Source organism: Poecilia formosa, unplaced genomic scaffold (assembly GCF_000485575.1).
Source record: "Poecilia formosa unplaced genomic scaffold, Poecilia_formosa-5.1.2 Scaffold62, whole genome shotgun sequence".
Classification (NCBI taxonomy): domain Eukaryota; kingdom Metazoa; phylum Chordata; class Actinopteri; order Cyprinodontiformes; family Poeciliidae; genus Poecilia; species Poecilia formosa.
Window position 1 is genome coordinate 1447274 of NW_006800001.1, and position 15588 is coordinate 1462861.

At 41.8% G+C, this 15588-nt stretch overlaps 1 protein-coding gene and 1 long non-coding RNA gene across 4 annotated transcripts; one reads left to right on the forward strand and one right to left on the reverse strand.

The window, feature by feature from the left end:
- Positions 1–325: 325 nt before the first annotated feature.
- On the forward strand, positions 326–3747 carry LOC107836481 (uncharacterized). 2 transcript variants are annotated; one of them, XR_001662388.1, is made up of 3 exons: positions 326–910; positions 3285–3508; positions 3602–3747. It is a non-coding gene; the product is annotated as an uncharacterized LOC107836481 (long non-coding RNA). The 2 variants fall into 2 exon arrangements; XR_001662387.1 differs by lacking the exon at positions 326–910 and having other exon boundaries at positions 2588–3508.
- Positions 3748–8245: 4498 nt separating this feature from the next.
- Positions 8246–15575, reverse strand: aggf1 (angiogenic factor with G patch and FHA domains 1). Of its 2 annotated transcripts, none has more exons than XM_007554236.2 (16): positions 15536–15575; positions 15397–15449; positions 15022–15245; positions 14228–14327; positions 13901–14136; positions 13642–13773; positions 13345–13545; positions 11219–11645; positions 10918–11026; positions 10443–10494; positions 10248–10349; positions 10011–10176; positions 9833–9915; positions 9614–9735; positions 9221–9320; positions 8246–8883 (listed from the first exon to the last, which is right to left on the reverse strand). In XM_007554236.2, exons 3-16 carry the CDS (start codon positions 15214–15216, stop codon positions 8650–8652), a joined length of 2259 nt encoding a protein of 752 aa, XP_007554298.1. In that variant the 5' UTR covers positions 15217–15245; positions 15397–15449; positions 15536–15575; the 3' UTR covers positions 8246–8649. The 2 variants fall into 2 exon arrangements, with proteins under 2 accessions (XP_007554298.1, XP_007554299.1); XM_007554237.2 differs by lacking the exon at positions 11219–11645 and adding an exon at positions 13077–13146.
- Positions 15576–15588: the final 13 nt, after the last annotated feature.

Here is a 15588-nt window from a genome sequence, read left to right on the forward strand (position 1 = left end):
ATTATTCAGTTGCAATTAATTTTTAATGGGTTACTTGTGATTTTCTGTTTCCTTGGAGTATAAGTATAGTTAGATTTTTTTTAGCCACTAGGCTGGTGGAGAACCCTTTTTTATTTTTGTCGCCACAGACGGTGAACAGGAAAGTTACTGGGGCGTCTTGGATTCACAACGTCTCCATAGCAACCATTAAATGCTATCTATATGCCAGTCTGTTCACTTAAACAGTTTCTTTATATAAATGTGTGGAGCATAATTTTGTTCTCATAGCTGCAGTATGTAACTTTTATAAACTTTTAGAAACAACCAATCAGATCCAGGAGTTGGGTCTTGGTGTTGTCAATCACCCTCATGTACCGGCTGCTCTGTGCTGCGCCACACCACAGCCTGCCATGGTTGCTCAGGCTAGTCAGCGGGGCCACCGGTGACAGTTTTCTTATAACTGTAAGTTGTTTCTTCACCATTAGCACATTTAGCAGTGCGTGCACAAGGTTGAGAGCGCGGAGGCCTTCATCCTGGCTCCAATCGATTGTTTCTGACAGAGAACCGTGCAATTCTGCAGATGACGGTAGGGCCACAGGGATGAGGCAGAGGAGCTTGATTTTTTTTTTTTTTTACAGTCTCATGTTATACTGTCACAACATGGCAACAGTTTTAGCAAATATGAAAAAACATAAAAGTTACATTGTGCAGTTTTAAAAGTCCCTCTCCTCTGTATTTATTGCTTTTGAAGGACTTTGCACTTGTGAAAAGTGCTACAGAAAAAACAATTCTGCTTACTTTAATTGTTTAATTTACCACATGCATCATTTCTGCAGCCTGCTGCAACAGTTAGCGAAAGAGGATATGTAGGGATTCTTGCTATATCCTTTTAAGGGCCCTCAGCATAACGGATCCTCGGCCCTGCTTAAAGGTGAGCATGAGGTGTTTTTATGTATGTACGTCTTTTGTTTCGTGTCAAAGCTCACCTTTATAAAACTACAACATCACCGCCAAAACATCCAAAGCAACAATTGGTTCTCCATCATCATGGCAAAACATCTACTGAAATCTATGTAGATGTTTCATTTTCAGGAAAAAAACAAAACAAAACATCTGCTTGTTGAATAAAGCTGATCAAACGAAATGTTTGATTTTGCTTTCTTGCACAGTGTAAGATTGTGCTACTTCAATAGGGTTCATTTATATTCATCTTTACTAGCCACGCCAAAGAATCTGTCAGATACAAAAGTGCTTATTATTTACAAAAAGCTACTTAAATGAAACCCAGGTAAAAGTGACAGTATGAGGGCTGCAGCTGTGTGTTATGATACTCTGAGGATCTGCAACTCCTCAGACCTTACAGCGCTGCAGTGTGTTGCTCAGCCCACAAATGTTTTTCACCTCCATCTCATTTGTTGTCAGAGCAGGCGGCTGTTCCTTTTATCAGCGCTAAAGGTGATGATAGATAAATGCTCGCAGTCTGTTTTTTGTTGTCCCTAAGTGGCCCCTAGATTAGTTATTGCAGCTTTGTAAGTGTCTCTCTCAGTAAAAGGCACTGAACTCACCGTTTGCTTTATAGCTGCCCATATATCGGGATATAGAGGCCGTGAAGAAAAGACGGAAAGAACCTGCTATCAATCACTTTATGTGGTCTCGGTAGGAAGAAGAGAATTAGAGAAAAATAACCCAGTTGTCCTATTCAAAGCGTCGCCTGAAACCATACAGTGATATGGTATAGAGATTGCCTGTGCCTACTTTATCCACAGTGTCTCTTTATTATGTTGCTCCCTAGAAATGTGAAAAAAAAAAAAACAAGTCTGTGGCTGAGTATTAGCCAGCTTCTTGTTGCCAGGTTACAGGGCCAGTAAAATGGGTTTGGGGGAAGCGGCATAACTGATCAAATCAAACCCTGTTCAGAGCAAAACTGTGAAAATAATTAGTTAGGAAGGGAACAAACAGTAAAAGGAAAAGACTAAAGCACTATGCATTAGCCTTGTGGTTTTAACCACTGATGAGGTCGCACATGAAGCTCATCGTCTCCTCTGAGGCGAAGACATGAAGAGACGTTGTCATCATGGGATACTTGGCACAGCATTTTACGTGGAAACAGAAATTAATCCATTTTATAATGAGGCCATGGCATCAAAAACCTTCTGGACGAGCTCTGACAATGGCAACAAGTAGAAAATGTAGACAACTGAAACAAGTTTATTTGGCACTGCGCATCCTGATGGGATATAAAACAAAATCTAGAAAGCTTACCATTAGAGCACTTAAGCAAAGACTGCCATCTCTGGGTCTCCTTGTACTGACTGTTAAGCACGCTGGAGGATCTGTGATGCTGTGGGCCTGTTTCTCTTTCAAAGGAACAGAAATCCTTGCTAGTGTGCCAGCAGGAAGGCTTTAACGTGCAAGACTTTGTAAAGGTTTTCATACCATTTTAATTGTTATATGTTTTTGTCACAAATGATGGTGTATTTTATCATGGATTATTGATACATAGCTAGTTGATGACTGAGACAAAGGTAGCCATATTAACAAATGTCCATCGTACATGGTTTGGTGTCTGGTTGCTTTCTCGTCAAGGCATAAAAAAAAAAGTGAAAAGGAAAGCCACTAGAGGGAGACACCACCTTGATGTTTTCATTTCTGCATTTTGTTGCAGAAGTGAAAACCGCCTGCATTGCTTTTTAAAGCTTGATTTCATCCAATATGTTTTTTTTTTTTTTGTTCCGCTGCTTAATGTAGGGAAGAAATGACGCTGGCAGTAATTCACTCCAGCATTCGATTAAATCTGGCTTTGAACCTGCTCATTGTTCGATCATGTTATATGGGCTACCGTGACGTTTCTGCTTCCGTGAAATATAAGAAAACCCGATATTAGACAGGCTTTAGTTCTAGGTCAAAGGTCAGCAACTTTTTATATTCCAAAGAGACATTTTTGCTCTGCTTCCTTCAAATTAAAGTGTCCACAGTCACCTTTAGAACAAAATAATTGATCAAGTTTTATGAATACAGGTTACAAAAAGTATGTTTCTATCATTTAAAAAAAGTTATGTTTTTATACGAATAGCAAACAAAACAATGAATCAGAGAGCTTTATCGTGTAGCGGTAATAAAAGATTTGAACAGTATTCTCACAGATCACAACCTACCATTCACTGGTTTTTCAGAGTACATGTGTGTGTGGTGCGTGTAATGCTCTAGATCAGCCGTGTCATTCGACCTTATATGGCCTGTTTCTTTAAAACCCACTCTGTTGTTGGCGCCCTGCCCAGAAAGTTTATTTCCCTTTTCCCATCCAGCCACATGGACAGGGCTCCGTCACACACACACACACACACACACACAGAGAGAGAAAGAGAGAGAGAGAGAGAGAGCAGGAGTTTTCTCACTGAGAGCACCAACTCCACCAGCAGCACCAGCAGCAGCACCAGCACCACCACCGGCCGGTTGAACAGGGAATCCTCTATCTTCCACCAAGTAGATCTTCATCCCGGTCGATCTGTCACAACCTCAGAGGAGTGAGGTGAGTCTGACCATATGCATTGAAGTGGTGTGTGTTGTGTTTCTGCTTCTGTAAAGTGAGTTATCTGCTGACTTTGCTGCATCTGGTTTAAAGGTTGTGCCGCCACGCGAGAGACGTATTGTATTTTGACAACAAAGGCTCTTTTCACAAATCTATAATTCCCCGCTGCCTGGTCAGCCAGCAGTATGCAGTCCTTTGGATGTGAACTGGAACACTCTTGCTTTTTTTTTTTTTTTTTTAAAAGAAAGAAACAGAAGGATCTGAAAGCATTTCTGCCAGAAACCAGGGTTATGGGAGACAGGTTGGATGACCCGAGCGTGGGACTCAACATCCGCCGAGTTGCTGTAGTAACCCAGGCGGGATGTTTCTCCGTAAAACTTTCCCTGGTTTGTTGTTGTGTGGGAAGCAAAACTGCGGAGGCTCCATGCCTGTTGCTGCTGAAGTTTGTGGATTGTAATTTTCCTGTGGAGATGAGGTCACAGGCAGACACACCCTGAGACTCAGACTGGGCGCAGGAAAAAGGGCCGACTCTCTGCAGCGGCTTTCAATGACTCACGAGCCCGGGGAGGAAGCAGTAGCCGTGGTGGAATTTCCATTCTGTTCGGAGCGGAGGAATTTGGGCCTGGATGCGGCTGCGTTTGATGGAGGGAGTAACCTCACTGACACAAGCCATGTGACAGCCCTTAGACTACATAATGAGCTTTCGGATTTCACAACCTATTCAACCCCCCCAAAAATCATGTGCTTCAAATCCATTCATCAAAATGAAAAGACATTGTTTTTTATATATATATTTTCGTTCAGGAATGTGTTTGGAATGCAGCTCATTTCCTCTTTCCCAAAAAGTTAGCTGTGCAAGATTTGTTTAAAGGCCCACTTCCTGATGTCTTCTTCCCAAATGTACACATTTGGTTAGCCTTGTTTGAGCTGCAGCCTGGTTTCTAAATAAATGTTGAGTTGTTGGTAGCAACGCCGTGCTGTGATTTGAAGTGAGTTCAGATGTGCAGCCGTAGCCGGACAGGGAGAGCCGAGGCGGAAGTAGGAGGCGGAGGGGTCGGGGGCGAATTGAGTCAACACAGGATTGTTTCTCAGACTTTTCACTTCTGCTCTCATGCCTCTCAATGGACTCGCGTTTACCGGGGGGTAGAGGGGGCTGCAGATGGCGGCAGATGGTCACGGTCCGGATAAAATGAAATCAAAGTGTGATTAATGGATATTTTCTGCCTCTTGATCAGGGACTCATTGTGGTGATTTACTCTTTTCAGGCCAACGAGGTCCTTTGTTTCCTCCTGATCTGGAAGACACATTTTGCAATTTCCGGGCTGCAGAAATACTGCATGCATTAGTGGAAAGTTAAACAATTCCTTTTTTTTTTTTTTACTTTACATCCTTTGATTTCTCACGCAGCTCATGGCTGTTTATGTCTGTTTTATAAGTGGCAAAAGTATTCAAACCCTTTTCGATATTTTATCACATTGCAACCTGGATCAGAGTTTAGAAGGGGCTTAAAGAGGCAGTAGCCCAGGGTCTCAAGTTTTGGGGGGTGCCCCATATATTTTTATTTTTTAATAAATTCATGTTTTGCATTGTAATTCGTATAAGAGTTATATCAGGTGAGTTGTAATAATAATCTGGGATTTTTATATAAACAATACTCAAGTATTTGAAAATTTTGACGTTAAGAGTATTTTTTTTAAGGTGTGGGGGAAACAACGTGGCGCTACTAGCAAAGGAACGTCATCAGTTGGTATATTAAATTATGTATAGTTTTACCTGTTTATGTACTGTATTTTGCTTTTGCAAAATAATTTTACTTTAGTGGGAAGGGGACCACATCATGTAAATCCAGCCCTGGTTTCAACCACTAAGGATATTTTATTTTTTATTTATATCTGCAGAAGCACTGCCCTGCATGTAGCTCCATTTAGATTCCCATCAACTCGGAATGGCTTCCCTGTGTACTACAACATTTTAAAATGGCAAAGAAATCACTTTACTATTCTCAGAAAATTAATAAAAATTTCACTGTATAAGAACAGATTAAAATGTAAGATGAAAAGTGTGATATATATTGCAAAAAATATGATCGTATGAAGTGTTGTCCCTTTTGAATAACTAATGGGGATATTCAAAGGAAATATTAAACATTATTCTGATGTTTAAGTCTTGTTTTCAAATGGTTACTTACAGTGTAATGTTTTTTTTATTATTTATGGACTGTCATTTCTTGACATCTGCAGACACAGATTTGTAATTAACATCAGTGTGTGATGAGCTGACAGCTGTGTGTGAGATAATCCGGGTGGCAAAAACCCACATTCCTCTCCTTTCATCTGAACTCAAAACATCAAGATTAGAAACCAGTTTTTAACCGGGAACCAAATACCTGAAACATGCATCATGCATAGCCTCTCCGGTCGTCATTATCTGATGCTGGTTAAAAAGAAAACTACACAGCTGTTTTGTGACAACAACGGCAGACATAAGGCCATCGTGATCAGGGCTGCACATCAACACTGTGTCTATTCATTATAATGACTTGAGAAACTGGCAGCATTTCCTTTCGTTTACCTTTAACCCTTAGCAGAACTGTGGTCAGAACAGTGGAAGAGTATTCAAAAGTTGCTCTTCTCTCTCTGTGTGTGTGTGTGTGTGTGTGTGTGTGTGTGTGTGTGTGTGTGTTGATTGTACTTGCAAATAAGTCTTTCCACTGGACTCTTGTTTTAGCCAACCGGCTTAAATTTAGAAAAACAAATCTTCAAATCCACATAGATGGCAGTCAGACAGAAGTACTGAGCTTGAAACACTTTAAAGTTTCTAAACACTGGTAACAATGAATGATTCTTAAAATTCAGAAGCTTTGCCACTTTTTAGGGTGAAATAGTTACGTTTTTTTTCTTTTGCTTCAGGTGGACAACATGCATCCATGGTTAGTTTATACTACACTCTTCCTAAAACCACGGATTAATTTAAAAGCTGCAGTAAATAACTTATGAAAAATGTTTTTAATACATTTGTCAAAACTGTCACTAAGTGGTGACAACATATTATGAGAGATAATCTGTAAAAAAAAAAAAAAAAAAAAAAAAAAACTAAAACATCTCCTATGCCTTCTCCCGGTGGTCCTACTGCCTTTGCATAAACAGTCAAGAAGAGGGTCTTAGTGCTGTCAATCAATCTTGTGTACTGGCTGCTCACACTCACTTTCTTCTACAACAGAACTCGCCATGAATACTCAGGCTAGTTAGCATGGCCGCCATTGATGGTGCCTTCATCAGTGGTTTCATGTAACAGAGTTGTTTCTTCTCCATTAGCACATTGAGCGGTGCATACATGAGTATGATTGACATCACTCAGACCTTCCTCCTGGCTGTGATTGGTTGTTTTTGACCTGAAGTGTTGCATTTAGGTTGCAATAAGAGCACAATTTTTTTAAACAGTTTATCTGTCTGATAATTACACTGACAGTAGCAGTTTTAACAAATATGTATAAAAATTAAATTTAAAAAAATATTTGTTTTATTTTATGGTTTTCATATATTGTTTTGTTTTCAAAGTCAAAAAGCACGATGCCCACCAGAAACAAAAAAAAATCTTACAAGTGTTTAAATAATAGAGGAAATAAGCCTAAATAATTCACTGGAGAGCACGTTTGGAGTTGTGTAAAAAGTTGACGTCAGATAACCATAAAACTGTTTGAGCTCCAGCTCATGGTAATCCTGAACACAGAGCGTGTTTGTGCTTGTTTGTGGCAGTTCTTTCAAAAGAAACTCTGTTGCCTCAGGATTTAACGTTTTCTCCATAAGGAAATATGTTGCTAAACAAATAAATAAACTATACGACAGCTTAGATCTGGAAAAATCCTTAAGTAAATGACGTGAAAGCAAAAAAAAGGACTGAATGCTTTTGTTTTTTGTATGCCATCAAGAATAAAACCTCCTGTGCTCCCTTCTTCGTGCTCCTTTAAAGTCAGGAACTAGTAAAGCCACATCCCACCTTATCTCATGACTAATATCCGTTTATGGCTGAGGGGTTCTACTCAGAGCCGATCCCTCCCTCTTTTATTCCGCCTCAGTTTATCCAAGTAAGTGCAGTTAAACTGAAGGAGGAGACTTTCTCAAGGAGGGAGGGCTCACCTGTAAGGAGAGGAGGAAGACTCTGACAGCAGCGCCCTGCTGTCACCTGCTGAACTGTCACAGAGCAGAACATGCCCAGCAGCTGAGGGGACGCTCGGGTGGCGGCCGTCCTGCGGTTGGAGATTTAAAATGGGTGGGACGCAAAGTCAGGATCGGAAGAGGAGCACCCGGCGAACAAGTTTTCGGAACGTCGTAAAGAACATAACGTGAGTCGACCCGTTTTTACGCCTCTGAGAAGCTTTTCTCCTTCTGCTACGCTACACGTTCCTGAAGATGTGTAATGATTAGAGGCCCTGACTAAACATTACAAAGCAAAAGCTGCGGCGCTAACTGTGTCGCTGGTGTCTTGCTTTGCATTTTGGTGTGACGCTGACCTCCGCTCAAGTATTGATGCAAATTTCCACACACCCTCAGAGAGCAGATAAGGTCACATGCAGAACGGCTGTGAAATGTTTGCTTCCGTGGACTTGGAAGAATGTGGATGCACGTGTTTTGGTGGATTAGTCACAAACAGATCTTATCATATTAAACTAGAAAAGAGAAAGAAAAGTGGACTGAGTCACATTTGTTTTGTTTTTTTTTTTTTTTAAAAAAAAAGGAGTTTCTTATCACATGTTTATCTGTTGTTTTTTTCCCATTAGAATAGACTCTGTTGTCCTGTTACAGTATGATCTCACTGTGAGAAATATAACAACTCGACTGTGTCAATATTTGCTTGAGGCGTCTCAGCTTGAACTCCTGTTCTTAGTTTGTCTGAACACAGTTTCCATGCAGAGAAAAAAAAAAAAAAAAAAAAAAAAAAAACATAGCGCAGGTTTTACAAATTGGGCTGATACACAGCACTCGGACTAAAACCCATTTATACTTAGAGGAGGAAACAAAACAGCAAGTTGTTAACCAGGAGTTCCTCAAGCTTTAACTCAAACACGTTTTCTTGGGAAGCGATGAAACTCCCTCCTCTCCTCCACTTTAAAACAACAGAGGGTTCAGGCGCAAGTCACTCCCCTAACTCTGGCTGCCTGTTTCCAAACTGGTTTGCGAGTCCTCCGCCTCCTCCGATCTGACCCAGGCGTTACTTTTCTGGGCTGGCGCCGGGTCGGGCTGGCAGGAGTCGGCGAACCGCTCACGGGCTTTCTCCCAGTTCTTATGGGACTTGGATCTGGTGGCGGAAACGTCGTCCACCGACATGACGCCGCCTGTTCCCAGGCCAGACTGCGACTTCCGGATTTTCAGTTCGATCTGTGAAAAAGATGATGACAGACCGTCAGGCTTTGGAACACATTAAAACACGTGAGCTGCACCAATCAGGCTCCTTATGGATGATGCCGATATCGGCTTTTGGAGGTCTGAATGGTTTGCATTACATAAACGAGGGGGGGAGGACATGCTGCAGCTCATAGGTAGCAACGTTCAATGGAAAACACAGAAATCGGAAGATTATCCTGTTTTATGTGTCAAACCTTTTATCAGTTCCGTCTTAAAATCACATTTTCAGAATTTCACCAAAAGGGAAACGAAAACAAAACTTCCAGTCTCTGGACATGTTAGATGTTTGGCTAACAGAAGATTAACTCACCGGATCTTTCATCCCCCGTCCCTCTTTTCCCAGCCCCTCTCCTTTTTTCCAGCCCATTTTTTCCAGCATCTTCCGCCCCTTATTGACTTCACTGATCTCCCTAAAGAGGACAGAAAGCAATAACATATGAGCAACATACAGGGTTCCAGTGCATTATCCGTGTAAAAACTTCAGTGTTCTCAGTTCTTCTCCTCTTAAAAACACTACAACTCAGTCAAATTATGGCAGATAATTCTACAGTGACCAGACTTTGCATACAGAACCTGCAAGACGGGAAGGAAGGAAAGAAAGACCTCTTAAATGGTACAAAAAGGAACGAAGTCAGACATGAAGTCAATTATTTTTCCATGCCGTTTTCCTCTTCCACACTGATCCAGATTTTTCCAGACTTACTCGTGTACAGAAGCGGGTGCATCGTCCCGTTGGAAAACGCCTTCGCTGCCCACATTCTGCCGGCGAGACTCTGCTCTGTCCCTGTACTTGGGGTTCCTCAGGGCTTTGGTCTCCTCGTTGCTCTATATTGAACAAATGACCAACCGTGTAAACAAACAAATAAAAACCTTGATGTATATTTTAACCCTAAATCCAGCTGCAGGTCACCTAAACACTCACTTGCAGTCCATATTTGGCCTTCATTTGCTTCAGCTCTTTCTGTCTCAGGGATTCTTTGTCTTCTTTGCCGAGGCCAGGAGCTTCTAGAAGCAACAAGGAGAACGCCGACATCAGACGTTTTAAATAACTTGTACAAATGTCAGCTTTTTGTTCCCCCCCAGTGGATTTGTTCTCTCACCGGCGCTCTCCTCCCTCCTGTGCTTGCTGATGTGAGCCATGACTTGTCCGGGTTCACAGCCGTCACAGGTGTCGGTGCCTGAGTGGATGTGGAACGACAGCACGGTCTCTCCCATCTTGACCTCATCCCCGTGCATGAGTGCATGAGGCTCCGACTTGGTTTTAGGCTGCAAGTGGACACCAGAGTTTAACTGGAAGGTTTCACTTCTTATTCGACGCGTCGAGACGAAGTGCCGACCTGCAGTATGCGGTTTCCGTTAATGACCGTCCCGTTTTGGCTCCCCTGGTCCACCAGCATGTAGCTCTGCTGTTCCTGGTCAAAGTACACCTCCGCATGGAACTGGAAGCAAACGTGCAACATTTAGAGATGCTGCAGGGAAAACGTAGGAATAGTTTAGACTCCTGCAGGGAAAGCAAAGCAGGGAGTTGTTACCTTGCTGACTCCCATTTCTGGTAGTCGAACTGCATGGTTCATGTCTTTTTCCCTGCAAAGAAACACAAAAAGCAGAAGATTGATTTTTGCTCAGTTAATCAATTAATATAAAAGTTTTCAAAAAGCAGGAGTGTCATTTTCTAAAGGATTTAACACCACATTTTTTATGTTAGACCCACAAATTTCAAAGAACCTACAGAGTTTATTTGCAGATTAACACAAAGAAGTACAAATTAGTAAATCGGTTAAAAAAAAATGTTAGGATTGCAAACGGCAAACACAGTACTCCGATTTTTATTTGAAAATAAAATGGCAAAAATTGTGTTCGTTTTCTTTTAAGCGTTGTTATTATTCAGAACTCGGTTTTGGTTTAACACATGAAATCCCAATAAAACACATCAAGATTTGTGTGATATGATTGCATGAATACTTTTGCCAGCGCTGCGCATAAACAGCTGAGAAGAAGAGAACCAACCTGCCGAACGTAGCCGGAGAGTCGGCTGTGATGATGAACAGAGTTCCCACCTGCAGCGCCGGAGACCTGACCACGGTCACTCTCACACAGGGGGGCCAGAAGTTGTTAACTGGAAGGAACGAAACAAACCGGCTGGGTTAGCAGCAGAACAGAGAGTTACAGGAAGCTTCATGGCAATCAAATCACCGATCGGGAGATCTGGCTTGATGTCATGTACAGATTTAATGAACCATCCCAGAACCCGGCTTTGAGAGATCTGCGCACCTCGCGTCTCAAATGTTGGGGAGTTTTCTCCTCTCACCTTCTTGGCTCTGCACCTCCATTTCTGACTCAGGACTTTCCCTGGAATGTTTGGGGCTGGAACACGATGAAGGCGACGAGGCAGATTCCAGATCTTCCTTTTCAGACTCCGTGATCTCACCCTCCTCTGGTTCGCTGTTGCCCTCCGACTCCTCACTCTGAACAGGACTCCTCTTCCTCTTCTTCTTCTTCCTCTTCTCATGCTTTTCTGACTTGGATTTCTTCCTCTTCTTTCTTGAACTGCTCTTCTCCTCGTGGTGTGAGCCGTTCTTCAGCCGCCGTCTCCGCGATGGCGATTTGTCCCGCTCTTTCCCGTGTTTCGAAGAGTCTCTTTTACTCTTGGATAAGTCTGGACTGCGAGACCTCCGGTGCAGTTTTCGGGATTCGGTTTCTTCCGTTTCTGGCTTCGCCTCGTCCGGTTTGTATTCCTGCCACCAGACAGTCAGCAGTGAGATTACCGTGCTGAACGGCAGCAGGCCAGCTGACTTTTTACCGTCGATCCCAAATCTCAGTCACACGTTAATTCCTGGGTCTCAGTCTTTAAAGTCGATTCATCATAATGCTTCAGGAATTACAAAAAAAGGTTTTAATATGCATCAAGATTTGCAAAGGGAGGTTTACTACTTCAACTATAGGCTAGCATGTTTTGTTCCCTTGGTAACAAGATGAGCGTCTGGCTGGTGCAGTGACAGTAAAAAAAAAAAAGCTGTGTTCTCAGAAAATCTCTGACTAAATGGAGAAATAAAAAAAAAAAAAATGAAATTCCTGACCCATGGTAAAGAAAAGTGCTTCAAAAATTAATTCATATTACACACTGAAAAATGTTAAGAAATCCAACATTTTACTGTGTAAATCTATGGAATGAAAAGAAAACCTGGTACTGCTAAAACTCCTTTTCAAATTAATGGAACTGAATCTTTTTTTCTTAAATTATACATTTTGTTTTAGGATGATGACAGATTCAAGGAACGTCTCATCATAACAATTTATTTTTTGTTTCTCTGGGGTATGAATATGACGTGACACAGAAGCCCAGTTCGTTTAGCTGTTGGCCACTACGCTGGATGATCCATATTTATATTGCCCGAACAAAAGTGTCGCCTTGCAGCCACCAAATCTACACAGCAACCATCAGATGCGATGCTCATGCCAACTGGTTGTTTGGGAGCCATGTAAGAAAAAAAAAAAAGCTCTTTATCCCTTTCATCACAAAGTACTACACTGGAGCTTTAACTGGAAGTCTCTGTGCTTTGGTCAGGTGGGTTAAAGATTGAGCTTTTCTGCAACAAACGGTCTAGTGTGGAACAAATGATGAACCAAGTATGGCGGAGGATTGGTAATGCTGTGTAGTAGGAAATCTTGTTACAATATCATCATGAGTTCTTAAAAAAAAATCTGGAAATTTTTATGAAAATATTTGGCTATCTCAACCAGAAATCCAAAAAAATGGGTTTTCCAATAGAAAAATAATTAAATTAAGCGGCTAAATTAACAAAAATGTTTGACCAGAAACAAAAACCAACCTCCCTCCATGACCGTCTCAAGACCCAGATATAAACTCTACCCAGAACCTGAGGAGAAAAACAAGTGACCCTTTGTATTTTCATGTTACAACCTAACAGGACGTAGAAAGAATTGACAGCAGAGGTGTCAATTATTAAACCAGAGGTTATCACATAATCTGGGATTTTTTTTCTAAATGCAGCTACTAAAAGTAAATGTCTGATTTTTCTCTGTTCTTTAGAGTGACATTATACCACTGCAAAATAAAAAAATAAAAATAAATTATATTATTTGTTCACATCACTAAAGCATGGCAACGTATTTCATTATTCTGTAGTGTAAAACTAAAGTTATACCTCTGTAGGAGGGAGTTTTCCAGTAAGAGCAAATCCTCATTTTAGCCAAAGAGTTAGTCACATCTTGAACCTAGGCCAGAAGAATAATAGTCTTTCAGTCAACTATCCCGCATCGTCACAAACACAATAAGCAAACTTTTTTAAAGACTGAGACCCAGAAAAGTCAAGAGGAATGAAGGGGAACGGCAACTTTAAAAAGCCAGCCGCCAGCCACCAAACACTGCAAAGTAACGACTACTACGAGTCGCTGCACCTCGTTGTTACTCACCCCCTCATCCTGATGCGACGCTTTCTTGACTGCTTTTGGGAACTTTCTCCATTTCTTGTCGGGAACGTGAGTCTCTTGGGAATGGTCGGCAGCGCTTTGCGCAGCAGGCACCTCGATCCTGGAGTGAAACTGATACCGTCCGCTTTCCGCGTCGTAGTAGTAGTATATGCCCGTGTTGGCGTCATAATACAACTGACTGACCTGGAGGGAAAAGAAGAAAGTTTACAATGTAAATGAGCAACAAACACCGAATCTGGCACTCAACCGAACGAGCAATCTCAAAGAAAACCAACAAACCGAGTCGTAGTAGAAGCCCGTGCTGTGATCGTAATACATCCCGGACGTCTCATCGAAGACGAAGCCGGTCTGCGTCATGGCTTCTTCAGCTGTGGCCCTCAGCATGTCAGCTATGGAGCCCGCATCACCTCCCTGAAGCAGACATTATTATGAATGAATGTATCAGGGCCAACTCAGATTTTAAGCTCCAAGTCCAACTACGACGGACTTAAAAACGCTACATTTTTATTATTTTGAATGCACTTATAGAAAAGCAAACCTCTGCTGGAGCTACTTCGCTGCACTCTGCTGAAGCGGACGCATCTGGGGCCGTTGCTTCGTTCGTTGTCAATGCGTCTACCGCTGTACTGTAATCAGTTACATCCACAGCTGCCGCCGCCGTACTGGGATCAGTAACACCCTCAGCTGCTGCTGCTGTCGTCAGGCCCAGACCTTCCTGGGAATCTGCTCCCTCAGCGTTCTGACAGTAGCCTCCGTAGTAGTAATTGTAGTAATCTAGGGGTGGGTGGGATCAAATCCTGAATGTTATTTGTGATATTAACTAAATTTATTTACATGTTCCTGTTGTGATGATATGCATACGCACCAGTTTCTGTCCACACATATTCTTCTGTTTGAGTTTCACAGCTGACTCTGTCTTTCTCTTTCTTCTTTCGCTCATGAATCTCTGCACTGAGCTGGTCAACCTGGAGTCGCACAAAAAAACGATAGCAAGGACTTTCATCTAACATAATCAACCCAGTTTAACATTATATTAAATATTAAGATTTGCTTTAAGCTTAACAATATTTCCTGACATCATGAGAGTGGACTAACAATTTTATTTTAATAACGTTGCTTGTAAAATTATTTTTACCTCTTAAAATCTCCACATTTTTTGGAATTTTTACAATACAAACTCCAATCCATCTCATTTCAATTTTATGTCTTTAACTAACACAAAGTAGTGCAAAAAATATAAAGTGACAGAAATTAGATATATTGTTTGAATTTTTTTTTAAATAATCTGAAAATGGACATGGGGTGCTTTAGGTAATGTGTAGCATTAAGTTTCATTCTTCCACGTGTTTTGCGTGTACTCTACTTGGCTTACGCCCAACATGTCACTAATTAAAGTTCTCCACAAATTGGTCCCTGGCCTGTACTCGATTTATAAAGATTTATCAGAGTAAAGGAGCCAGCGCAAATGCACACTTTTCAAATTTGCTCTTGTAGGAAAATCTGAAAACTATTTGTCTTCCACTTTACAATTCTGCACTGGTTTGTATTTGTGTATCACGCAAGACCCCAACGAAATCCGCAGAGGTTTGTGACAAAATGTGGAAAAGGTGAGAGGTGTGAATACTTTTGCAAGGCGGGTGTACATATTGAATAGCTGACCTGCTTCCTCAGGTCTTCGTTGTAGCTCTCGGTGCTCTTCTGGAGCCTTTCGGAGTGGCTCAGCTGCTTCTGTAACTTGGTGAGCTCGGCTCGGCACTCCTTCAGCTCCTGTTTCAATGACTCAACTCTCAGACGGAGCTCAGCCACCTCACACTCCGAGTCTTTCTCTCCTCTCGCTTCTTCTTCCTCCTCCATTCGGAAAACTGGAACCACGACAGCGAAAGCTGCAGTGGGAACAACACGTTCTTAACCGAGATACTCGCAAAACAGAATCTAAATCCACCGGCCCTTTCTGATAATAACCCACTACTTGGTTTATAAACGGTCCAGACATCAATCACTTAAATACAGCCGGACTCCATGTTTCTTACTTACCGTTTGCTTTGTTTTCTCCGAGCGGGAGGCGATTTCGTCCTCAACGCGGCGACCTGAAAAGTTGAACATAAACATCTTGTAACTTCCAAGCGTGTTGGACACAGCCCAGTACATGTTTTGAGGACAATTAGACAGTTACAGTTGAGGCAGCTGAAATGTTTACAGTCCACCCTGCTCGCAACCGCCATTAAC